The 27905-nt window shown below is 45.0% G+C and overlaps 1 protein-coding gene across 1 annotated transcript in view; it reads left to right on the plus strand.

The window, feature by feature from the left end:
* Positions 1 to 12378, plus strand: part of LOC123773325 (uncharacterized) — an 83523-nt gene extending 71145 nt beyond the window's left edge. The window contains exon 5 of the mRNA XM_069318072.1: positions 11790 to 12378. Coding sequence (XP_069174173.1) covers positions 11790 to 11799 — 10 coding nt within the window. The 3' untranslated portion in view covers positions 11800 to 12378. The remainder of the gene's footprint in view (positions 1 to 11789) is intronic.
* Positions 12379 to 27905: the final 15527 nt, after the last annotated feature.

A 27905-nucleotide genomic window follows, 5' to 3' on the forward strand; every position in this document is an offset into this window, starting at 1 on the left:
CTAACCTGTTGTCAACACACCTGTATCTGATGACTGCAGAAAATTGACCTTACAGATCCTGGGTGACCTTAAGCTGCCGGTTGAGTAATCATGCACGGAACGTGATAAAATTATTGCCAAAGTACGCGTTGATGGATCATTAGCAACCTCATTCTATAGCAGATTTTGTCGTGGTATCCGCAAACCACGCCAGAGGTGGACACGGCAGTGTTGCCTCTCATCATATTTGGATGAAAAACGATACATTAACAATATGCAACTCCGCGGTGTCGACAATTTAAAGCTGAACATCCTCCCATACTTCGCAAACTGCTATTGCACCCCATAGAGACTAACCAGCACCTATGTTTGTAAAGTTGATTGCATTGTTCGCGAATTCTGTGACGTGCGCGTTTGGAACAAGAGGACCCACTATCATGGCTGGGGCTGTAGGGCGAAGTTGTAGGCTCCGTGAGTATAGAGGGAGACTCAACAGAGGGAATATTGAGAACATATACGGCACGCATAGACGAGATAAAACACCTACATTATTGGGATCATCTCAAAGCTCTCCAAATGTACTCTCTAGAAAGGAGACGAGAGAGATACCAAATAATATACACGTGGAAAATACTGGAGGGACAGGTCCCAAATCTACACAGTAAAATAACAACGTACTGGAGTGAACGATATGGAAGAAAATGCAGAATAGAACCAGTGAAGAGCAGAGGAACCCTTTATAAACATCAGAGGTCCGCGGTTGTTCAACGTCCTCCCAGCGACTATAAGAAATATTGCCGGAACAACCGTGGACATCTTCAAACGAAAACTGGACTGTTTTCTAAGAGAAGTTCCGTATCAGCTGGGCTGTGGTGGGTATGTGGCCCTGCGGGCCGCTCCAAGTAACAGCCTGGTGGACCAAACTCTCACAAGTCGAGCCTGGCCTCGGGCCGGGCTTCTGGAGTAGAACAACTCCCAGAACCCCATCAACCAGGTATCAACCAGGGGCCAGATTCACGAAGCAGTTACGCAAGTACTTACGAACATGTACATCTTTCCTCAATCTTTGACGGCTTTGGTTACATTTATTAAACAGTTTACAAGCATAAAAACTTGCCATTCAACTGTTGTTATTGTTGTAAACAGCCTCCTGGTGCTTCGGAGCTCATTAACTGTTTAATAACTGTAAACAAACCCGCCAAAGATTGAGAAAAGATGTACAGGTTCGTAAGTGTTTGCGTAACTTCTTCGTGAATCTAGCCCCAGGTATCAGCAGGCGGCGAGGGGCAGTAGCGGACCTGGGGTAGAAACACGGATCTTGATTTTTGGCGGGAGTTTCCGGGCAACCTTTTGGGCGCTTCCATCGACGGTTGGACATTTATGAGTGAGTTTGGTGGGACGTAAATAGGAGCTGCCTCGCATGCTCTAATAGGGTTTTCTAAGGTTTCTTAAATTCTTATGTTCATAAGAGTTTTGGAGAGTAGTTATTGTTAAGAGTAGTTATTGTTTTTGGAGAGTAGTTATTGCTATTTGAGGTGGAGCTAAGTAAGCGGTAATTAACTGTTTATGTGAGGTAGGCGAAGGGCGCGGCCATCCTGGAGGGAAGTTGGTTCCCAGCACAGTTAGTCTCAACTTTATAAAGAACATTGCACTGTCATAACTTTCCACTTCAATCACCAACAACAACAACCCAATCCTACATTTGAAATAAAAGTGACGACCTTTCGACTTGACAAGGGTCGAGGACGGACCGAAACATCGTCACTTTCCTTTCACCTGTGTGAAAAGGCACACTTGCTTGTGCTTGCCCAGTTATTATAACATTCTCCACAATAACAACCTCAACTCTACGGCTGTATTTACGCTGTAGACCTGACCTTTCTCCAGCCTTATGTAACATTACATATACCGTATGTATTTACCTCTTCCTACAAGGCAAGAGACACCAGAGCAAATTACAGCAGCATTTCATAACGATGATATTAAAGATCAAAGAATTTCTAGCCTAAAGGAGTCGATGATATTATCAATATTTAAGAAAGTTGGTTTACCTGTTCCTTGTAATAATTAGCACGCGGGAACCACACACCTGACGATGGAGACTGGTCGACACACCTACACACGACAGTTATGCGGACACATGAACACATGAGTTTACCAACCCGTTCTCGCAAATTTAATAAGTCAATATTGACTTATTAGTTGCGTGCATAGGTGACATACTAAACATAATAGTTTCCCTTGAAAAGCTTCATAGAAAACACCGACCTTACCTAACCTACTTAGTATGTTAAGATAAGCATCTTATTGCTTCGTAATTACAATTATTACCTAACCTATACCTATAATAGGTTAAGTAACAATTGTAATTACGAAGCTATAAGATGCTTATTTTAACATACTAAGTAGGTTAGGTAAGGTCGGTGTTTTCTATGAAGCTTTTCAAGGGAAACTATTATGTTTAGTATGTCACCTATGCACGCAACTAATAAGTCAATATTGACTTATTAAATTTGCGAGAACGGGTTGGAGTTTACTTGGCTGGAGTAAAGCAGTACGCTGGAGTTTACTGGGCTGGAGTAAAGCAGTAAACTGGAGTTTACTGGACTGGAGTAAACTCCAGGTAAAACTTGTTTCTCTTAAGATTTATGGTTATTGAATTTGTGCATAATATAAACTGTAATATATTTCTTCCCGGATAGACCGCCCTTAATATTATTATAATTTTTCTTGTGTGGTGAAGGGTGATGTTATTGTGTGTGGTGAAGGGTGATGTTATTGTGTGTGGTGAAGGGTGATGTTCTTGTGTGTGGTGAAGGGTGATGTTATTGTGTGTGGTGAAGGGTGATGTTATTGTGTGTGGTGAAGGGTGATGTTATTGTGTGTATAGTGAAGGGTGATGTTATTAAATAAAAAATAATCCACATGTTGTGACGATAACATGAGAAAGTGACATGATATAGGAGTGACCTGTGTGATGCTCTTCACCTCCATTATGGGAAGGTGTTTGTCGTGTCACGTTGCAACAGGTGAGGGATGGAGGGGTGTGGATGAGGGGCAGGTGTGGGTGAGGGGGCAGGTGTGGACTGGAGGGGTGTGGGTGAGGGACAGGTGTGGACTGAAGGAGTGTTGTTCAGCTTAGTCTTGAAACGAGTTACAAACAACGTTTTAAAGGCGTTTATACGTCTTAGAAACTCCTTTTGACACTTGGCAGCGTAGCCCGTGCTGCTGAGGTGCCTGCTGAGGCTGTCATCCTCCAGGATGTGCTGCCAGATGCTTACAGTTGACTGATGCTGGCAGGTGTTTCCCCTTCACTGTTGTGCGGTTCTCCAGTCGCCTCTCACCTGCTGCTGTTCCCACGGCCTTGTTTGGCCCGGAGTCTAGTAGTCATTTCTCCGGCTACACCTGCTGCTGTGTGTGCGTGTGCGTGCGTGTGCGTGTGTGTGCGCGTGTGTGTGCGTGTGTGTACGTGTGTGTACGTGTGTGTACGTGTGTGTGTGTGTGTGTGTGTGTGTGTGTGTGTGTGTGTGTGTGTGTGTGTGTGTGTGTGTGTGTGTGTGTATGCCTGTGTGTGTGTGCGTGTGTGTAATTACCTAAGTGTAGTTACAGGATAGGAGCTACGCTCGTGGTGCCCCGTCTTCCCAGCACTCTTTGGGAAGTGTGTGTGTGTGTGTGATTTGGTCTGTTAGTCTGTTTTATCTTGTTGTGTATGTGTTCGTTCACAAGTTATTCGTGTGTTGATGTATGTGATGATTCGTGCTCGTGATAATGCCTTTTCCAAGGGAACATCCCACCAACCACCTCCATCCCCCTTTCTGCCTCTTCCATCACCTTTCCATCCCCCTTCCTGCCTCTACCTTCCCGGCACCACTCTTCCTTCCTTCTTCGTCACCTCCACACCTTCCCTTCCCTTACATCAGCTGTCATAACCCATCCCGTGTGCCGTTCCATATCATCCACATCTACCCCTCCCATTTCCCACCTGTTCCTCTAATTCTCCTCATCCTACACCCACCCCCGTACTCTACCCTCTCTTTCCCTTACTCCCTCTCCTCCAATTTGCCCCCCCCCCCTCACCCTCCTCCCTCCAAAGGAGAGCTGAGGAACCTACACGCAGGCAGTAGAGGAGACAAGAGTGGTGATCTCAACAAAGTTATTAGTTGCTCTCCTTGATATTCTTTTGTGCTGCCTGTGTTATGAACAGCTGAGAGGCGATGGCCGGGGTCGGGATGTGGGGCCCCAGATTTGTACAATGTTATGGAGAAGCATTTGATATCATAAAGGAAGATATCATAAAGGAAGATAACATAAAGGAAGATATCATAAAGGAAGATATCATAAAGGAAGATAACATAAAGGAAGATATCATAAAGGAAGATAACATAAAGGAAGATATCATAAAGGAAGATATCATAAAAGAAGATATCATAAAGGAAGATATCATAAAAGAAGATATCATAAAGGAAGGTATTATAAAAGAAGATATCGTAAAGATATCATAAAGGAAGATATCGTAAAGGAAGATATCATGAATGACGAGAGGCCTGCAGCATGGGCGACAAGGGAGAGGAACACACAGGGAGACGAGAGGAAGGGGGGCGCCCTCGTCTGGCAGGTCGACATCCTCCCCAGATGGAAGTAGAGAACTTCCATGGTGTCCTAGAGAAGTTTCAACCGTGGAACTTCCCAGCAGTCCAACACGTTCCCGTCCGTGCCCCCCACCCTCACACCCTACATACCTATGCAGTCCCAAAATGTAGAATACCTTGGACCTGTGGAATTTTGGACCTTTGCGACACACCTGTGGACCTTCGCGAGACATCTGTGGACCTTGGCGACACACACCTGTGGACCTTGGCGACACACACCTGTGGACCTTCGCGACACACACCTGTGGACTTTCGTGACACGCCTGTGAACCTTGGCGACACACACCTGTGGACCTTGGCGACACACACCTGTGGACCTTCACGACACACACCTGTGGACCTTCGCGACACACACCTGTGGACCTTCGCGACACACACCTGTGGATCTTCGCGACACACACCTCAGGACCTTCGTAACACACACCTGTGGACCTTCGCAACACACACCTGTGGACCTTGGCGACACACACCTGTGGACCTTGGCGACACACACCTGTGGACCTTGGCAACACACACCTGTGGACCTTGGCGACACACACCTGTGGACCTTGGCAACACACACCTGTGGACCTTCGCGACATACTAGTTAAATATATCTGATCTGGTGTCGTGTATGCATTTCTTACGAAAGGTATTGAAAATAATCAGGAAGAAATCTCATAGACAGATTATGCAAACTTATTCTACAACAGTTACCAATAAAAGAGAGTTGGATTACATCTTTCTTTACTGCGAAAAATGCTTTGATTTCCTCCTCCAACAGATCTTAAGATGAAGAAGCAAACCGTTGGTAAGATGCTGTGTAAGGGATTACACGAGAGTCGTAGTGAGGGATAAAGTATCAGTAGAGAGAATGTGTGTGACATGCGTGTGAGGAGCCGGTCGGCCGAGCGGACAGAACGCTGGACTTGTGATCCTGTGGTCCTGGGTTCGATCCCAGGCGCCGGCGAGAAACAATGGGCAGAGTTTCTTTCACCCTATGCCCCTGTTACCTAGCAATAAAATAGGTACCTGGGTGTTAGTCAGTTGACACGGGCTGCTTCCTGGGGGTGGAGGCCTGGTCGAGGACCGGGCCGCGGGGACACTAAAAAGCCCCGAAATCATCTCAAGATAACCTCAAGATACTAGTAGAGGCGAGCTCTTGCTTGGTGGTGTTTACAGATCACGCAGAGCTCATGAGAACAGTAGAGTCTGAGGAGGACAGCAGCAAGAGTAGGAGAACATAACTGGACAGTCAGATAGTTACTGTATCACAGTTACTGGCGCTGTACCCCAGCAAGGGTCAGATCTTTCCACTCCCCTCCAACACAGTCAAGCGGAAGGTAGCAAGATTGGCCTCACGGTTAAGAAAGGGACAGCACAAGATCATTCGAAGACGAATTCATGAGCCAGGACAAGAAAATATCTGAGATATTATACAAAACCTGGATCCTGTCACCGAAGAGACACATTATGAGGACAACATCAACAACAGCGTGTACAAAGCTGGCAAACAAGTTTGTAGCTGTGAAGGATCGGTAATGCTGTTGCTCTCTGTTAAAAAACTCCCAGGTACATATTTACTGATAGGTGAATAGGTGCATCAGGGTGCAAGAAACTGTAGCTCTAGGACTAGTTATCAACGGAAAAGGACTCAGTCATGATTCGACGAACTAGACCTCACCTTTCTTAAAATGAAAACGGTAAGAGACGACACATTTTTATTAAAAAAAAATATGACGAGCACGAGGATTGAAATTGCAATTGGCGACTGTGAGGCGGGTCCAAGGAGCTGATACTCGCCCTGCAAGCACGTATAGATAAGTACATATAGATAAGTAAACATACGAGTTGTATTAAACGAAAGTTATTAGTTTTCTGGAGTTTCAAGAAATTTTTTCTCCCTTGTGTGATCTGTTGCCTGAAGCTCCCCGCTGGTGATCCCTCATGCTGGCGAGAGCAGGAGGGTTTTTACCTCCAAAAGTTGAGGACTTGGAGGCCACGGCAGGTCGCCCACTTGGAGGCCACGGCAGGTCGCCCACTTGGAGGTCACGGCAGGTCGCCCACTTGGAGGTCACGGCAGGTCGCCCACTTGGAGGCCACGGCAGGTCGCCCACTTGGAGGTCACGGCAGGTCGCCCACTTGGAGGCCACGGCAGGTCGCCCACTTGGAGGTCACGGCAGGTCGCCCACTTGGAGGCCACGGCAGGTCGCCCACTTGGAGGCCACGGCAGGTCGCCCACTTGGAGGTCACGGCAGGTCGCCCACTTGGAGGTCACGGCAGGTCGCCCACTTGGAGGTCACGGCAGGTCGCCCACTTGGAGGCCACGGCAGGTCGCCCACTTGGAGGCCACGGCAGGTCGCCCACTTGGAGGTCACGGCAGGTCGCCCACTTGGAGGCCACGGCAGGTCGCCCACTTGGAGGTCACGGCAGGTCGCCCACTTGGAGGTGGCGCCACGGCAGGTCGCCCACTTGGAGGTGGCGCCACGGCAGGTCGCCCACTTGGAGGTGGCGCCACGGCAGGTCGCCCACTTGGAGGCCACGGCAGGCCACGGGCTGGAAGACACGTCTCACGTCCTGCATATATCGCTGTTAATTTATGCAAATCATATTCTTCACACGTTCAAGAAGCCGTGATGATCATCTTGTGCTTCTTAATCATGTTCTGTGAAGCTGTCATGCTCGTATCATTCTTCTTTATGAAAGTGAAAGAAAGACCTAAAATATATATATGTGTAAGAGTATTAAAAACCAACTATTCGAATGTAACATACATTCTTTTTCAAGACGCTGTATAACATTATATGCAATGCCATATCTCCATTCTTATGGTTCTTATTCTCAATATCCATTGATTCTGTTTCATAATAAACATCTAATTCACTCTATGTGAGTGATGTTTTCGTTATTTTGAGGGAGGAGTTCGAGTCTGCGACGATCCAAGCCTTGGTGGTATGTTATGCTGTTGTCAATACCAGCGAGACTGAGTATGTTAACAAAATGGAGGAATTATCAAGTGAGAGGAATACATATTAAACGACTGACATAACATCCAATAGAACAAGTAATAGCTCATTTAAATGTCTAAACCGCTTGCGGGTAATGACTGACTGTGTCGTCAGGTTAAAGAGTCGTTCTCCATCTTTACCAAACATGTACGAACTCGTTAAGTTCGTACATGTTTGTACGAACTTAATCAGTTTTAAAACTTCCATAAAAATTAAAACTTCCATAAGCCAAATGGCTTATGGAAGTTTTGTCCTCGTCCCCCTTCCCCATCTCGAGATGATTTCGGGGCTTAGGTTCCCCGCGGCCCGGTCCTCGATCAGGCCTTCTTTTTGTTACACATCCTCAGGAAGCAGCCCTGAGGATGTGTAACAAACCGAAACGTCGTCGTCCCTTCACTTTCTAGTGTGTAGTCTGATCAACATACTTCAACCACGTTATTGTGACTCCTCGTCTTCACCTTCATAGTTTCCTGTAACGATAGTCAATTTTGTCACTAATCTCTACGTCTGTGTTCTATTGAGACCGATAACTATGCTGTTTCTTTCTAATTCTAACTTAACTTTTGTTCAATTTTCTAAATTTGAAATTGCATTTCTATAATATATTTCTATAGGCTTCTGTTTCCGTTTCAACTGCTTTTGTGTTTGTCAAATTGCTTTCTTCTTGTCGCTCAACTCTCACGCTAGACCTTGAACAACCCTAATATTGGCTCATTTTATGGCTTAACTTTCGGTCCAACGATATCGTTCCGTAGTCTTATTCCCTCCCTGGTAACTCTCCCTCACTCCTGTTTTGTCTCTAATGACGAGCACATCCTGAGGTCAGAAGCGTGTTCAAACAAAGGCTTTCTATTTAAATTCAGTCATATAAACTGTTTAAATAACCCGGGCGTGGCTCACTTAATTCTCCTGTGCTCGAGTGGCAGCCTGGTGAAGGGTTAACGTTCCGTTGGGCAGCAGTTAGTGGTCCTTGAATCCTTCCCCCCTTTTCATGGCTAGCTCAGTTGCGCAGTTGATAGAGCGACCGTCCCCCATGCTGGTTGGTGGTCAGGTGTTCGAGACTTCTAGTGCCCATGTGAATGAAATGTTGTTATCCATGGTAGTGTGGTGTGTGTGTGTGTGTGTGTGTGTATATATATATATATATATATATATATATATATATATATATATATATATATATATATATAATATATATATATATATATATATTTATAATTACCATACATTACCCTGAATATTGAATATCCATTTACAAAAACCACGAAGCTGGCGCAAAATAGCATTTGTTTTCATTGTGATAATGGCGTAATGTATGAACTACCTGCCGTTGTTTTATCGGGATGGGAGTGATAGGTTATGTGTACTGAATGTTGCATGCTAATATATGATGTTAATATTACCATGTATCCTTGATGTTAGACACGCGTGAACCACTCTAATATTAACTGGTATATATTTTATTTACGGCTGCATTAAAGACCCGAATTTATTAGGCTATATGGCGGATGGTGTGAGAGGCCTGACTCTTGTACAGACCTGGGGCCAGATTCACGAAGCTGTTACGCAAGTATTTACAAACGTGTGCATCTTTCCTCAATATTTGACGGCTTTGGTTACCTTTATTAAACAATTTACAAGCATGAAATCTTACAATCAATTGTTATTATTGTTATAAACAGCCTCCTGGTGCTTCAGAACTCATTAACTGTTTAATAATTGTAAACAAAGCCGCCAAAGATTGAGAATAGATGATCAGGTTCGTAAGTGCTTGCGTAACTGCTTCGTGAATCTGGCCCCTGACTCGTACATATTTGACTCACACAAACCTGACTAATGCAAACTTGACTCACACAACCTTGACTATGGGTGGCCATATGGCAACCCACATATGGCCATATGGAACACATGTTCCAGGTATAGCCACATGGCCACGTGTCCCAGATATGGTCACATAGGCGTAACACCACATTTGAGAGGCGGGACCAAAGAGCCATAGCTCAACCCCTTGCAAGCACAACTAGGCGAGTACAATCTACCACATCAACACTGCTATTCAAGATATAACACCGAAAATGTAGATCGTATTGAATATTGATACAACTAAGATTTTAATATTAGCTAAATGTTGGCTATTGATCTGAGACGATGATATAGAATGAAGGGGAAACTATAACAGCAATAGATATGGACAAATTGAAAAGCATTGTTTGGTATTTGATGACAGATTATGGAATGAACAGTTAATGGAACAGTGTTGAGAGCACAGGACAAGGATTTATCAATATAGGCTAATTGGTCGATAGTTTGATGTAAGTGATCTATCTCCTTTCTTAAAAATTGGTGCCACATTAGCAACCTTCCACGACTCTGGCACTGTGCCTGACTCAAATGATGTGCTAAATATGGTAGACAATGGCTCGCAAAGCTCCTCTTTACATTCTTTAAGTATCCCGTCACTACATCATAATCAGCACAACTACATTCTTGGTCCAGGATTCATCAAACATTCAAGTGTCCACTTACGAAACCTGTACATCTTTTCTCGATCATGGCGGCTTAGTCTGTATTTATTACATAGTTTACGAGCTTGGAAACTTCGCTACTAAAGGTTATATTATAGACAACCCCGTAGGGCTTCGGACGCATAAACCATTTAATAAAGGCAAACTAAGCCGCATGAATGAAAAGAGATGTACAGGTTTCGTAAGGGAACGCTAAATTACTCATAAGTCCTTGCTCTGTGTATCGATTTTTAACCTGTCAATAAAACTAATATAGTCCCGACCCTTACTATCATAGAGGAGTTACAACCAAAGTTTAGTGTATATGCGATCTATTATAATTTAAATTATCTGACACAGATGATGCTGTTGGATAATATCAGATGTTTATATTGTTGCATGATCACCAGGATGTTGAGCTACGCCATTCTTGCAAGATTATATTTTATTATGGTTGATTCAATAGCAATGTCTATCGATGAAGGATTTTCCAACAGCTACTTCCCTAGAAATATCCCAATTAGTTCAATGGTAATCCTCTATCATATGCACCTGATACCTACAATTGCACCTATCATGTGCAATTGTTCAGTACTAAGAACATAAGAGTAAGGGAAACTACAGAACACTTCGGCCCATTTGAGGCAACTCCTAATTATATCCACCTAAACTCATTCACGTATATGTCTAACCTACGCTTGAAACAATCTAGCGATTGTGTTGCTTATTACGCTTTAAATTCCCAACCCCTTAGTATGGTGAAAATGTTTTCTTGGCAGTGACTGCCGGGGACTTGGTAACCACATCCATCAGATGAACTTAATAATTCTTAACCAGCCAATTATATATACAATGAAATCACAGTTACACGATATATCGGTGAGACAATCCTTGAAGCAGGACGGTGGGATCGAACCAGCTGGTTCGATCAATGTGACGATCATTGTGACGATCAATGTGAGGAACCAGGTGATGGAACTGAGGATATGACCCAGGTGACCCAGTACACCTGGGTCACTCCTCACACCGATTCCACCATCCTGCTAATATGAGTTTCTCAACAAATTATGTTAGCTTTGACTATTGGGTGAATTAGTTTGATTTGTGGTTTTTCAAAACATGATTTGATCCTGATCATGACCCAATTCTTGTCTGCTCGAGGCAAACACGTGCTTTCTACAGAATTGTAACAAAACTGTATGACATAGTGTGTTTTTCTGTGCTTTCCAGGATCACATTTGTTTTATATATATATATATATATATATATATATATATATATATATATATATATATATATATATATATATATATATATATATATATATATATAATATATATATATATAATATATATATATATATATATATATATATATATATATATATATATATATATATATATATATATATATATATATATATATAATGTATAATATTATTCGAAAAAATCACAATCGAAAATTTAGAAAATGCTGAACACTCCTTGGCTCAACTTGCCTTCATCAGAGCAAGATAGACACTCTATCTTGCTCTGATGTAAGCGGATTGAGCCAAAAAGCGTTCGACATTCTCTAATATTTCAAATGTTGTTTTTCCGCATACTTGGATCAGTGTTTTTGTGATTGTTTTTTCATTGAACTATACTAATTTCAATGAACTATACTTCCAGCAGGAGGTGAGTGGCGCTGCGTCTTGCTGGACATGAACTGATGCCCCGTCTAGCTGGAAATGAGGTGATGCCCCGTCCAGCAGGAAGCAAGGTGGTGGTTCGCTCTCCTGCTGGAAGTACAGTTTAGTTAAACCAGGACGTTGTTGCAGATGAGGCAGAGAATTGTATAATGACTGTACCCCCCCCCCCCCCACCCTTCCCTCCTGTATGTTAAATCAGTGCGTTAAAGCTAAATAAGTTAAACCCTTCTGCTCCCGGAATCTAATCTATGTAGAAAACGCTAAAAGGCGCGAACCGCAGTCGAAGGGTTAAACTAGAGGACAGTGGGAACGCTACCAGAGCCCACACAAATTGCGGCATTCAGTTCTGACTCATTAATTCGTAAATATAACTTTAGTCATTAATCTTGTGTAAATCCCGTCATTATTTATTGTTCGAATCCCTAGTTATTATATTATGTATGAATCCCTGGTCATTACCTTATGATAAGTTATTTATCTCTTTTTGCTTACTTTTATCAACTTTGATGTGTCGTTACAGAGTATCTCGAGTTATTTGATCAGATTATAAATTAAATTTAATAACGTAGTTTCATGTTTTTTTCCCATGACTGAGTTCTGCATGACCATCTTTACTGAGCAATGAGTTTTGTTCTGCACAAATTGTCATAAATGTTAAATGTATAGTTTAATTGTATGTTGAAGATCATTATTAGCTTACTCGTTTTTGAGAAAAATAAATGAATTTTTTTCATGTGGTAAGTTAAACTAGTCAGTAGAACAGTAGCCTTGCTTCTTGCAAGGCTGGCGTCTGATCTACGAGAGTCAAAATGATTGGGCAATGTTCCTACACTTCGTATTCATATCTCAGCTGCCTGTCTTCGTATCCCAGCTTCTCCTTATATCCCTTCCAAGTGCTAAAAGTCCATCCTGTCCTCAGGGAGCAGATACCCCTGGAGGTAATCACTTCAATACCACTACGTAATTAGTGCTATCATCTACATGGTTAGTTTACTTTAATGTTACATCAGGTTTGGTTAATGTTACATTAGATTATAGTTACGTTAGATTTAGTTAGGTTTCATTACGTTTGGTGACGTTAATACGGTGTTTTATCCACAAAGGTGTGAAATTTTAAATTCGAAAACTATTTGAGTATTCCTAAGAATATAATGTACAGAAAACTAAATTCTTCAAATCATTTAAAAAAAAAATGAGTTAAGCATAGACTTTTTTATATTTTAAACCAGCTATTTATAATACTACAAGGATATAACTTGAAAATATTGTTTAGGACAGAGGTTCACTTGCCAGTTTGCAAGTAGACTGTTAATGGAACCAAGATGCTTTCAGACCATCACAAATATCCAGATAACTATCCAGGTGGTGTGAGAAGGAGTTTGGTGTCTCGTGGTAATCACTTATCACGGTAGACAGGTTCAAAAGTCATTGTGGCTGAGTACTTTCTCCTGATAATTACTTGACTATACATGTGGACGGTTAACGAGCCATGATGATAGCGCTGAAGTTGAGCTCTAAGCAAGTTCTCGCCCTTCACGATGCGAGAGTGTCATGGAGCTAAGATATGAGGACATGGAGTAAAGATATGAGGACATGGAGTAAAGATATGAAGATAAGGAGCTGGGGTATGAGGATTTAGAACTGGGATATGAGGACAAGTCGCTGGTGTAGAAGGACAAGGAACTGAGATATTATAACAAGGAACTGGAATATGAGGACAAGGAGCTGAAATATGAAGACAAGGCGTTGGGAAATGAGAATAACGAACAGTCCATGTTGCCCTATTGATAGTTTGAAATCTCCTGTAGCCCATAGTTACTCTTGGCAGTCACATCTACTGTCAGTCATTTAACTATGTATCTTAGTTTATGTCACTTTATCTTGAGATGATTTCGGGGCTAAGTGTCCCCGCGGCCGGGTCCTCGACCAGGCCTCCACCCCCAGGAAGCAGCCCGTGACAGCTGACTAACTCCCAGGTACCTATTTACTGCTAGATAACAGGGGCATCATTGTATGTATTGTGTCAACAATACAGACGGCGCTTTCGGCCGTAGAAATTGAATTTAAATGAGATAAGCTTTACAAGAGTCGCGGCTTGTCGCGACCTATCCAGTTGTTCCTCTGGGCGGCAGACTCCCGTCAGTGTCTGCTGACAGCTGCTCACTTACGCATTATATGACGGCCGATATACTTTAATATGCTGGAAAGTTTAATAAAGGCTGCCATTCTTTAATCAATAGAAAATTTTATATAATCATATTTTTCATTTTTTTTTTTACTTCTCTTTGTCTGTTAGATTATTTAATTGTTGTTCATTTGTCTTTTTTTTTTTACTGATATTTAAAACGTATTATATTTAATGTCATTATTATATACGTTAAATTTCCGCAGCTTTATATATATATATATATATATATATATATATATATATATATATATATATATATATATATATATATGTATATATATATATATATATATATGTGTGTGTCAGTATATAAATATATATATATATATGTCGTACCTAGTAGCCAGAATGCTCTTCTGGGCCTAATATGCAAGGCCCGATTTGCCTAATAAGCCAAGTTTTCCTGAATTATTATATTTTCTCTAATTTTTTTCTTATGAAATGATAAAGCTACCCATTTCATTATGTATGAGGTAATTTTTTTTTTATTGGAGTTAAATTTAACGTAGATATATGACCGAACCTAACCAACTCTACCTAACCTAAAATAACCTATCTCTGTTGGTTAGGTTCGGTTAAGTAGCCGAAAAAGTTAGGTTAGGTTAGGTTAGGTAGGTTAGGTAGTCGAAAAACAATTAATTCATGAAAACTTGGCTTATTAGGCAAATTGGGCCTTGCATAGTAGGCTGAGAAGTGCGTTCTGGCTACTAGGTACGACATATATATATATATATATATATATATATATATATATATATATATATATATTTTAGATTAAAAATGGAAGGGAGTACCACCTCTAGCTGGAAGAAGGGGGACCCATAGCCTCGGAGGAAACCACGCATAACACATTAGAGGGAATGTTTAGATCCCCTCCAATACAGTTTGTGTGTGCTTTTCTCCTACCACCCCCCTTCCTTTTTTATTTTTTGTGCTTTATTATGCATTTGATGGTTACAAGATATACATGGGTTGATACAAAAATTATAATGCAAAAAGGTGATTAAAGGTTATGGATCTCTTGAAAAACACAACAATGGGAAACATTGATGAATGTCACAGACGGGTTCGATCATTGTTGCAAGTCAAACACTTCTTTGAATTCCTCTGAAGTTGGACTAGTGCCCAAGACGCCATTTCCCCTCTGAATCGCAACACTGAGGCGCTGGAACAAGAAACTTTTTGCTCTCTGATCTTTTGTAGCGCTGATCAATTTGTCCCCGAATTCCTTCAGGAACTTCAATGCACATTTTCCCCACGAACCGAGGGTCTCCGAGCCGATCGGAACAAAGCTGTAGCAGTGTGCTAGACCTCTGTATTTAATAATTTTCTGCGATTCCCTGAAAGAAGCAGCACCACCGCTTTCACGTGTGCTGTAGTGGAGGTAGGCACTGGCCAGTGTGGCAGCGCACGTGTAGTCCCATACCACTTGCTTACCATCCTTCCAAGGTAGCAAGGTGACCCCATCAGGGCGCTTCTGAGGGTCGTTAGGTCTGGATAAGTGTGGTTCTCTTTGTGCCGGGCAGCGGGCTGTGGCGAGACTCCTCTTGATGATGTCGTTGACTTCTTCATGTCTTGCAATTTTACCCTGTGATTTACGACATACCAGACCATGACGACCATATTGGTCTGCCATCGCAGTTCCGCAGATGCACCTATGTTCGGTGAGGATGGGGGCGGCAAGGCGAAGGGCAACTCCAATGCGGAGAGCGTCATGACTGAGGCGAGTTCCCAGGGCTGCATTGGGCACAGCAAATAAAAAATCCCCGGCGTGGGGTGCTGTTACCGCTAGGAGGCGGGCTTTGTTTTCAGCATCAGCGTTGTCAATCATTGCTGTGACAGTCTTTTCCATTATGGGGCTATATATATATATATATATATATATATATATATATATATATATATATATATATATATATATATATATATATATATATATATATATTAATATATATATATATATATATATATATATATATATATATATATATATATATATATATATATATATAATAGTTATGGTGTATACGTCAATAGAATCCACTGATGTACAGACATCCTACCACACTATTGACCTTTTTTGAGCAGCGGTCCGCCGATCACAGCCGGCTGAGTCCGGTCACTGGTACATTTTCCCTTTTGAACGTTGCAATATATTTAGTGATCCTGTTTTTCCATACTCCAGAGGGAAGCGTATTTTACAGGTGGGTGTATGACGTGTGTATAGTTGTTGGGTCATGTCCCCAGGCTGGGGTAACGTATGTTGCGCTGTGTAAAGTGTATAGACAGAAATGACAATAGCGTGATGCATCAAATGAACAAATCCACGAGGTTCGAACCTACGTCAGAGAGAATCCCAGACGCTGCCTTAATCGTCTGAGCTACGACATGGTTAAAAGAATTGCAACCTGAGTTTCTAGTGACCTTACTCGGATCCTGCAGCCTCTCCGAGACACAAACCAGGGTTTTACACAATTCCCCCCATGCATCCGAGCTCTGTCAATAGGCTGTTCTATCTCTTCACCCTTACTTCATTACTGCAGGATCCGAGTAAGGTCAGTAGAACTTCCGGTTGCAATTCTTTTTACCATGTCGTAGTTCAGTCGATTAAGGCAGCGTCTGGGATCCTCTCGGACGTAGGTTCGAACCCTCGTCACGGCCCTTGTGGATTTGTTCATTTATAGTGTATAGATTCTGGAGCCTCTTGAGCTCTGCCACATTTATCTTCTTGAGATGATTTTGATTGATTTTAGGTTTGATTTTTGATTTCTGATTATCTAGGTTTAAAGCTTTGACTGGAATCTGCCTTCATCACTTAACTTCTTGGTGCATTCTTACTGTACATAATTTTAATACTAAAGATATTTTCTAATGTCCTTGTGAGTTATTTGGGTACTTAGTTTCCATCTGTGTCCCCCTTGTTCATGTGTTACCCCTGCTATATCGTCGATCCATGCCTGCCCTGTCTATTCTAATGAGTATTTTGTATGTGGTAATCATGTCTACCTTGTTCTTTCCATCAACAAGTGTGAGTGAAGGTGTTGACATGTTTCTGTTGTATTTTTCCTTATAAGGAAGACATGGAAAGCTGTGGTAGTGTACAGTATGTCACCACTGCTTCCCTCTCTCCCAGCCCCCTCCCACCTATCCCTCCCTCACGCCCAGCCCCCTCCCACCTAACCCTCCCTCACTCCCAGCCCCCTCCCACCTAACCCTCCCTCACTCCCAGCCCCCTCCCACCTAACCCTCCCTCACTCCCAGCCCCCTCCCACCTATCCCTCCCTCTCTCCCATCCCCCTCCCACCTAACCCTCCCTCTCTCCCAGCCCCCTCCCACCTAACCCTCCCTCTCTCCCATCCCCCTCCCTCTCTCCCAGCCCCCTCCCACCTAACCCTTCCTCTCTCCCATCCCCCTCCCACCTAACCCTCCCTCTCTCCCAGCCCCCTCCCACCTAACCCTCCCTCTCTCCCAGCCCCCTCCTACCTAACCCTCCCTCTCCCACGTAAGAGGAGTTTATCACCCATACAACTTGACACCCCCTCCCCCCCAGCACCCCCCCCCCCCCCCAACACCCCCCCCCCCCCAACACCCCTCCAACACCTACGGAAATGTACAAGTCAGGGTTTACATCACTGCTCTAGCTTAGCTTAGATTAGGTCAGGTTAAAATTACAGCAAGTGTAGACAAACCGACTAAAGTGTATATTGAGATTAGTGTGCAGAGTACACCCACTGTGACGCCTAAGACACTCGGATCACCATACACTTCAAACTGAAATACACTTAAATTACCGTACTTTTAAAGGGCAATATGCTTGAAACTTAATACTCTTAGGAGCACAATGCTCTGTATACCCAGTACACCTGATGCACAGTACACTGTACACCCAGTACACGTGAAGCACAGTACACTGTACACCTGAAGCACAGTACATTGTACACCTGAAGCACAGTACATATTCCTGATTCTTATGTTTTTTACATATATAATTTATTCAACCCATCCTCCGAATTGACAGTACGAGTTAATACTAAGTGTAATAAATACACTTTCTTAGTGTCATAAACAGTGCATAATTGCACTTATGGGGCTGTTACATTTACCCAACTCCCTCCCCCGATTTAATTCTCCTCGTCTTCTGTTAACACACTCACAATTATAGGATGAAGTTTTCAATTACAATTTGCAATACACAAGTTTTAAATATCAGGAATTTGTTTCAGGTTTATTAAACAATATAGATTTTATACAAAATTTTAAAATATCCTGAGTTACTTTACAATTTATTGATATATTTAAGTTTGGTTTTATTAGTTGTATAAAACTGTAATATCAATATAGCTTAATTGTAATTAAGAAGCAATAAAATTATTATCTTCAAAAACTAAGACGGTTAGGTTAGGTTGTGGTTTTCTATTCAGTTTTTCAGGTAAACTCAAATATTCACAATATATTTGACACTACGATTTAATACTAAGGGAAAATAAGTACAATTCCTAACTGCTATGAATAGTACATAATTGCACTTATTTGTCTCCTTACATTTACCACCCCATTTTTGGAGGACGGGCTGAATTTTTTTTCTTGTTTCGTGAATCTTCCACTTTTGTAATCCCTTTGTCTATTATTTACGTCCCTTCCCGTCCTGTCTTGCTCCTCCTGCCTTCCCGACCCTTACTCCTTACTTCCCTTATTTCGTGTATTGATTTTCTCAGCAGTTACCTCTTCTGTCTCTCTCTCTCTCCTCCTTAGTCGCATTTCTCCGTCTCTCGCCCATAATACTCACTCCTCTGTCTCGGGGCAGCATCAGGCGGCCGGGGAGGGGGGGGGGGGGGATGGTGGTGGTGGGGGGGGGGGGGTGGCAGCAGCGATGGTGGACCTGGTGGCGCCAGAGTCAGCAGACCATGACTTTCTATGCCGCTCTGCCGTCTCCCCAGTTCAGCTCCTCGAGAGAAAAATTCTTTTTCTTCCCCGTCCTGATCATGACTCCTGCTGATGGGCCTCAATTGTGGTCTCATGTTAATCCCCCCCCCCCCCCTCCCTCCCCTCTCCCCCATCCTCCTCCTTCCCACCTCCCTCCCTCCCCAACCCATCATTAATTCAACAAGAAACGTTTGATATGTGTGTGCTTCATGGGGGAACGTTTGTAATGTGTGTACAGTTGGTGAATGTTTGCGGTTCTGATGAACGTTTGCGATGTCTATTGATTAGGAATGTCTGTGGTGTGTTGTGGATAAGGTACTTTTCGACGTGTGTGCTTGATGAGAAACGTTTGTGGTGGCGATCTATATGTTTCAGTGGTAACTTGTACTGACCCATCACCTGAGGCCCCGTCTCATCATCCACCTGCAAGTGCTCGTTACCGTAGTCATGTTCTCATTTTCGCCGTCTTCATCCAGTTGAACGACACTTAAGCACATGACGATAGTTTTCAGAATTTAAAATGTGCCCCTCACTGCCAACTGCATCACCCAGGATGGTAACGACAGTCTCAACACTACACAGTGTTACGTAACTCGCCTTATGATCAATGTCTTACCTTACTGAATCATCACTTTTGTTTCGTTTAGTCTTTTTGGGGCATCTAGTTGATATGTGGCTCTCGCGTTTAATACAGCTTTCTGCATTGTGTGTGGCTAGCCGGCCAATGTAGTCTTATCTTAGTTAGCCAACTCAAGCACAGACTTCTCCTGGACTACCCACTCAAGCAGAGAGTGGGTGTGTGTTTGAGTGCTCACCTACTTTGTGGGTTGGTGTGCACTCAAGTCGGTCGTCTCTTAGACTACCCACTCAAGCCACACTTCTCTTGCACTAACCACTCAAGTCAGACTCCTCCCATACAGCCCGCTCCAGCCAGAGTTCTGTACAACCCACACTTTCCAAGAGGTTGATACAAAGAACTAATACTTGCCACCACGTCCTCGGAGACGTCCTCGACGACTCCTCGGAACATATAATCAAGATTCATGCCAGTGTGTCTGTGCAACACGCCCTAACTGCCGCGTGCAACAAAGAGGAGAGCAAACAGGTGCCGCATGCAACTCCTTCACCCAAGCTCGTGTTAGCGGCAGTGGAGCCTCTTAAGGAAGACATTTAGGGCGCGCGACGCCGGTCACTACTACGGGATCACCATAGCCCGTGCCACTTGGAATTTTTTTGCTCCTAGAAGGTGAATCTTAAACAACAACAGCCGGTCACTAGAACACTACATTAGTTAAAACGTCTTGTTCATCAGTGGTAAATGTCTCACAATGTTATTGTTAGTAAATAACAGGAGAGCAACGAGAAGGTTAGGCTAATGAGAGATCAAGGAGAAGGTCAAGGGTAACAAGAAAAGAACGAGAAGGTCAAAGGCTAACAAGATAACAAGAAGGTCAAGGCTAACAAGAGAACAATGAATAAAAAATCCTAATCCGAAACTTGGTGACGTCATAGTCGCGCCCTCGGCTTGTCTTATAAACAAACGACAACTTTTGAAGGATGATCCATCATGCTGGGAGGAGCAAGAAGACTGCAGAGGCGCTGACGGCGGCGTCCGGAGCGGCGCTGACGGCGGCGTCCGGAGCGGTGCTGACGGAGGCGTCCGGGACGGCGCTGACGGGGGCATCCGGGACGGCGCTGACGGGGGCGTCCGGAGCGGTGCTGACGGTCCAAAAGAAGCGCCAACTGAGCTTCAGTGGCGTAGCGTCAAAATTAGTTTCATTTTATTTTAGTTCATAAGTATCCTGCAGGATGCTGATTGGCTTCTGTGGCTTCTTCATTGTGACTTGAACACCGGAAATATATCGAAGCTTTGATGGCGTTTGGTGAACATTGAATCGAAGGACAATTACTGAGAAAAGATGAACGTCGCTTGGACATTGGGAGAACATCTGTATGCCTGCATGTTCTCTTACTGGCTTCATAACTATTTAAGTATGATCTTCGAAGAACATTTGTACAGATGTACCAATGTTCTCTGATTAGCTAAAAATCTGTGCAGATTGGCTCATGTATATAATTGGGAAATTTTGAGGCTCGTTTTGGTTCAGAATTTGTAACGCATTATTACTGTCTCCAGGTGTAAGGACCAGATGCATCATTACCACCTCCGGTTATTAGGACCAGGTGCATCATTACTACCTCCGGTTATTAGGACCAGGTGCATCATTACTACCTCCGGTTATTAGGACCAGGTGCATCATTACTACCTCCAGGTGTAAGGACCAGCTGTATCATTACCACCTCCGGTTATTAGGACCAGGTGCATCATTACTACCTCCAGGTGTTCAGACTAGGTGCATCTTGGGGCAAGAAGGCACTGGTCCAGAACAGCATTGGGACAGTAAGGCACTTGGGCAGCGAGGCACTGGTGGCAGCGAGGCACTGGGGCAACGAGGCGCTGGTGGCAGCGAGGCACTGGCGGCAGGTAGACACTGGTGGCAGGAAGGCACTGGGGCATCGAGGCACTGGTGGCAGGACGGCACTGGGGCAGCGAGGCACTGGGGCAACGAGGCACTGGTGGCAGGACGGCACTGGGGCAGCGAGGCACTGGTGGCAGCGAGGCACTGGGCCAGCGAGGCATTGGTGGCAGGACGGAACTGGGCCAGCGAGGCACTGGTGTCAGGAAGGCACTGGGGCAGCGAGGCACTGGGCCAGCAGTATGTAAAGCACCGGTGATAACAGCGTGTTCTGAGTACTGAGAGGCACTAAAAGCTGTTGATATGAGACTACTAACAAGTCCTCTTCACCTTGACATATTTACTTCCGTTATAATTGTTTGGACGACTAGAATTTTCATAATCCCTCTTGGAACTTGGCGGGCACGAGACCTGAGAAAATGTTCACCAGTTTACATCATCGCCACTCTTAAGTAAACCCATCCTAACCTAACCTATCCCAAATAATAGATATAATGTTTCTTTTATATATGATATGGTCGAGATGTGTGAGGTTACTGTGGTCATAAAATTCATGCTGGTACAGGTCTTAAATGCTACTGCTAGACTCTGCTAGTCAGACTTTCCCCTCCGTCGCCTCTCCTCCACACACTCTAACCTCTTTATTATCCCGGTGTTTGTAAACTACATTAGTGAGGGTGAGCTGTGTCACACTGGAAGGCGGTAAATCCTTGCTGGTGGTCGCTGGCTGCCTCCAGACCCTTTCAGGCGCCCTGGCTGCCACCAGACCTTTCCCGGCGCCGCTGGACGCCATCATATTCCTCCAGGCGACGCTGGCGGCCACTATACCTTTCCAGGCGCCACTATCCGCCACCAGACCCTTCCAGTCACCCTGGCCGCCATCATACGCCTTCTGGTGATGCTGCATGGCCACCACTATACCCTTCCAGGCGCCAGTGAACGTCACTACCCTCCCTGGCGCCGCTGGCAAATACCAGACCCTTCCAGGCTCTTCTGGCAGTCACCAGCCCCGTCCAGGCGCCGCTGGCCGCCACCATGCTTTTCCTGGCGTCTCTGGCAGCCACCAGACCCTTCCAGGCGTCTGTGGCAGCCACCAGACCCTGGCGCCTCTGGCAGTCACCAGACCATTCCAGGCGCCGCTGGCAGCCACGAAGCCCTTCCAGGCGCCACTGGCAGCCACCAGGCCCTTCCAGGCGCCGCTGGCAGTCACCAGGCCCTTCCAGGCGCCGCTGGCAGCCACCAGGCGCCGCTGGCAGCCACCAGGCCCTTCCAGGCGCCGCTGGCAGCCACCAGGCCCTTCCAGGCGCCGCTGGCAGCCACCAGGCCCTTGCATCGGCAGCCAGCAGACCCGTCCCTACTTACAAATTTGTTCTTAATCCTTATATCGCTGTGGATGTTAACATCAACGATGTGTTATATAGTGTTGTCCTCTGTCTGCCTGTCCCTCCGCTCCAGCTGCCACCCTCATAGTAGTCCTCTACCACTCATACTCATCTCCCACCTCCCGTAGGAGGAGCATATGCCTTATACCCTATCTCCTGTGGAAAGGAATTAAAGAACTCTAAGAAAGAAAGAGATCTAAGGGTGGTTCTGGATATCAGACCGTCACCAGAGGAACACATAAAGGACATTGTGCGAGAAGCATATGCTGTGCTTTCCAACTGCAGAGTCGCTGCATGGCTGATGAAATACTAAAGAAACTGTTCCTGACTTTTATGAGACCAACATTAGAATATGCAGCAGTAGTATGGTGCCCGTATCTCAAGAAGCACAATTAATAAACTGGGAAAGATGCAAAGGCATGCTACAAAAAGGTTTCCGGAACTGAAAAAACCCGGAGTTATGAAGAGAGGCTCGAGTTATTAAATATGCCAAAGGTAGATGATAGAAGATAAAGAGGCGATATGATCACCACTTACAAAATATTAACAGGAATCGACCAAATTGAGGAATTCCTGAAATCTTCAACATCAAGAACTAAGAGGACACTTGGGCATCTCGCCGATTTTTTTTTATAAAGTTTTGTTTTGCAGAGTGGTAGACGGTTGGAACAAGCTAAGTGAGAAGGTGGTTAAAATCGTCATTAGTTTCAAAGTGTTATACGACAAAGAGTACTGGGAAGACGGGACACCACGAGCGTGGTGTCCCACGCTCTCATCCTGTAACTACCCTCAGGTAATTACACTTAGGTAATTACACTCTACCCTTAACCACCCCTCGCATTCGTGCACTACCACCCCTCACACTCCCCCTACCACCCTCACACACTCCCCCTACCGCCCTCACACTCCCCCTACCACCCTCACACACTCCCCCTACCACCCTCACACACTCCCCCTACCACCCTCACACACTCCCCCTACCACCCTCACCCTCCCCCTACCACCCTCACACACTCCCCTACCACCCTCACACACTCCCCCTACCACCCTCACACTCCCCATACCACCCTCACACACTCCCCCTACCACCCTCACACACTCCCCCTACCACCCTCACACTCCCCCTACCACCCTCACACACTCCCCCTACCACCCTCACACACTCCCCCTACCACCCTCACACACTCCCCCTACCACCCTCACACCCCCCTACCACCCTCACACACTCCCCCTACCACCCTCACACACTCCCCCTACCACCCTCACACCCCCCTACCACCCTCACACCCCCCTACCACCCTCACACACTCCCCCTACCACCCTCACCCTCCCCCTACCACCATAACCCTCCCCCTACCACCCTCACACACTCCCCCTACCACCATCACCACCCCCTACCACCATAACCCTCCCCCTACCACCCTCACACACTCCCCCTACCACCATCACCACCCCCTACCACCATAACCCTCCCCCTACCACCCTCACACACTCCCCCTACCACCATCACCACCCCCTACCACCATAACCCTCCCCCTACCACCCTCACACACTCCCCCTACCACCATCACCACCCCCTACCACCATCACACTCCCCCTACCACCCTCACACACTCCCCCTACCACCATCACCACCCCCTACCACCATCACACTCCCCTACCACCCTCACACACTCCCCCTACCACCCTCACACCATCACCCTACCACCCTCACACACTCCCCCTACCACCCTCACACTCCCCCTACCACCCTCACACTCCCCCTACCACCCTCACACTCCCTCTACCACCATCACCTCCCCCATCAACCACCCTGCCTCGGACAATTGACATTTTATTGGGTGGCAGCGGTTCTAAAGCCAAGTTTTCACCGGAAGATAAAATTAGTTTTTTTCCTCTGGGCAAGCACTCATCGAGGTCGGGTTTTTGACATTTTTTATTTTCCCATGCACGCTGCATTTTATTTTCTCCGTGCATAGAGGGAGGAAAATGTTCAGCAATATCCATGAGGCTGAATAACTTTCATTAAATATTTTGAGTTTTAACTATTAATTGTAAAATATATTTATTATTTGTAATCTGTATGTATAGATAGTTTTATCTTCCTTGTCGTTAATATATAACATACTTGTTTATAAAGTTCCCTTTTTAATGTCGAGACGTTTCAAGTAATTAACACAAGTGGTCATTACCTCAGTTATCTCCAACTTTTAACCATAAACTTTTAAAATAGACAATAGATTGGCGCGTGCGGTTTAATGATGACAAATATAGGTTTCCAAGTTAATGAAATAACTGAATTATTACATATCAGCGGCACTGGTGTTGAACTGTCAGTTATTACTAACCTAAATCAGTGAAACAATACTCGACATGGTTGTGAGGAGAGATTACGGGTGGACAATATACCTTCTTCAGAGAGACGAAGATTAAGAGGGAGAGGAACATAATTGATGACTTAAAATGGGTAATAGGGGTATAGCGAAGGTAATAGTAATTGGATTTCTAATTATATGAACTCAAAATACGAAACCATACCTTACCTTGAGGTTACCTTGAGGTGCTTCCGGGGCTTAGCGTCCCCGCGGCCCGGTCGTCGACCAGGCCTCCTGGTTGCCGGACTGATCAACCAGGCTGTTGGACGCGGCTGCTCGCAGCCTGACGTATGAGTCACAGCCTGCTTGATCAGGTATCCTTTGGAGGTGCTTATCCAGTTCTCTCTTGAACACTGTGAGGGGTCGGCCAGTTATGTCCCTTATGTGTAGCGGAAGCGTGTTGAACAGTCTCGGACCTCTGATGTTGATAGAGTTCTCTCTCAGAGTACCAGTTGCACCTCTGCACCATGGATACAAATTGGATCAGTTTAGATTCAAGAAAGACCCCGGGAAAAGACCAATTTGGAAATAGGATTGTCTATGGAACAAGTTAACGGGCAACACAGTATAGATGTAAGGGGTCGTTTCCAGCTTAGGCCTGGTAGATATGAATGAATTGAGTTAATAAATAAAAGCCAATATGGATCAATAGGCCTTCGCATGGGCCAATAGGCGTTCTGTATTGTTGTTGTTGTTTTAGATTTAGCTACTCGGAACGAAGTGTCCATGTAGCACGGGCTATGGTGAGCCCGTGACGGCCTTCTGTAAGTTCCTATGATCTTATATACTCACACAGGAGAGAGACTCACCATCCCAGACTCACGGGAGAGACATGAATCAGCCTTCACGACCAGAAATACCCACGAAGTATAACCAAGTTCTGCTGGATTTAATTATTTGTGTTAATGTTAATTTAACGGGATTTAACGTAGATTTAACGAGACATCACATAAATTTTGGCGAGCCGCTGTGATTTTTTTGGAGTACATCAATTTTTGGCCGATGGGGATTTGTGCGTAAAAATGCGATGTGGTATTCGTGAGGGCCGGGGTGGGTACCCGGTCCCTTCTCCATACCAGTCTTAGTTTACCCAGTGTGAAGACTTTACCGCAGGGCAACACTGGGGTAAACTCCGGAGGGTATTGAGAGAGTGATAAACTGTGGAGAGTATTGAGACATTACCCTTGTGTCTCCCTACCTCCTGGAGTGTAACCAGTGTATCTCTACCCTCTGGAGTTTACCCGTCTCTTCCTATCTTCTGGAGTTTACCCCCGAACTCCAAAATGTAAATAGAGAAGAGTAAACTCCTGAAGCTAGGGAGAGACTGAGGTAAACTCCAGAGGGTAGGAAAACACTGGGTACACTCCAGAGGTAGGGAGATACTTGGGGAGAGCTGAGAGAAATTGTGACGATAGGGATGAGAGAGATAAGGGGGGGGGGGTAAATGTTAAAGGGTGGGGAAGAAGAATGGAACAGAGAAAAGAGAATGGAAGGGAGTTAGAGTGAGGAGTGGCTGAAGAGAGAAGTAGAAAGGGAGAAGTGAAGGGTAGAAAGAGTGAAAAAGGGAGGAGGTAATAATGAGGAAAGAGCGAGGAGAGAGAGAGAGAGAGAGAGGGGGGGGGGGAGGGAGGGAGAGAGAGAGAGAGAGAGAGAGAGAGGGGGGGGGAGGGAGGGAGGGAGGGGGAGAGAGAGAGAGAGAGAGAGAGAGAGAGAGAGAGAGAGAGAGAGAGAGAGAGAGAGAGAGAGAGAGAGAGAGAGAGAGAGAGAGAGAGAGAGAAAGAAAAGCTTGCAAGCGGAACAAAGTCTCCGGACTTGTGAGTTAATATTCTCTTTTGAGATAAGTTTTCTGCAAGCACCATGAAATATACCTCCATAATGTTCCCTCCTTGACAGACCTGGGCGTCCGGATGTGGCCCAGACGCGCCCCTTCCTTGGTCTGTGTCACTGTCTGTGTCGCCAACCTGTCTTTTCAACTAGTGCCTCACGGCCTTTTTGTCTTATTAACCCCACGGTACAAATGCAGCCTACTGTGACAATTATCGGCTCGCCAATATCTACGTTTTCTTGGCATCAGACTCGATAGGTTAGGTAGGTTGTGTGGGTTCATACAGAAGGTGTTGGTATTGGTTCAGCATAGGGTCTCTACCACTTGGACTGGTCGGTACAGCAACGGAATAGGTTCTTGTCGGGTGTGTGTTCGATTCCCCGATGGTGTAAAGTGGTTGGCACTGCATTTCGTACTCATATTTCAGCTGCTTGTCCTCATATCCCAGCTGCTTGTCCTCATATCCCAGCTGCTTGTCCTCGTATCCCAGCTGCTTGTCCTCATATCCCAGCTGCTTGTCCTCGTATCCCAGCTGCTTGTCCTCATATCCCAGCTGCTTGTCCTCGTATCCCAGCTGCTTGTCCTCATATCCCAGCTGCTTGTCCTCGTATCCCAGCTGCTTGTCCTCATATTCCAGCTGCTTGTCCTCATATCCCAGCTGCTTGTCCTAATATCCCAGCTGCTTGTCCTCATATCCCAGCTGCTTGTCCTCATATCCCAGCTGCTTGTCCTCGTATCCCAGCTGCTTGTCCTCATATTCCAGCTGCTTGTCCTCATATCCCAGCTGCTTGTCCTCATATCCCAGCTGCTTGTCCTCATATCCCAGCTGCTTGTCCTCATATCCCAGCTGCTTGTCCTCGTATCCCAGCTGCTTGTCCTCGTATCCCAGCTGCTTGTCCTCATATCCCAGCTGCTTGTCCTCGTAT

The sequence above is a fragment of the Procambarus clarkii genome, chromosome 89 (assembly GCF_040958095.1).
Source record: "Procambarus clarkii isolate CNS0578487 chromosome 89, FALCON_Pclarkii_2.0, whole genome shotgun sequence".
Classification (NCBI taxonomy): domain Eukaryota; kingdom Metazoa; phylum Arthropoda; class Malacostraca; order Decapoda; family Cambaridae; genus Procambarus; species Procambarus clarkii.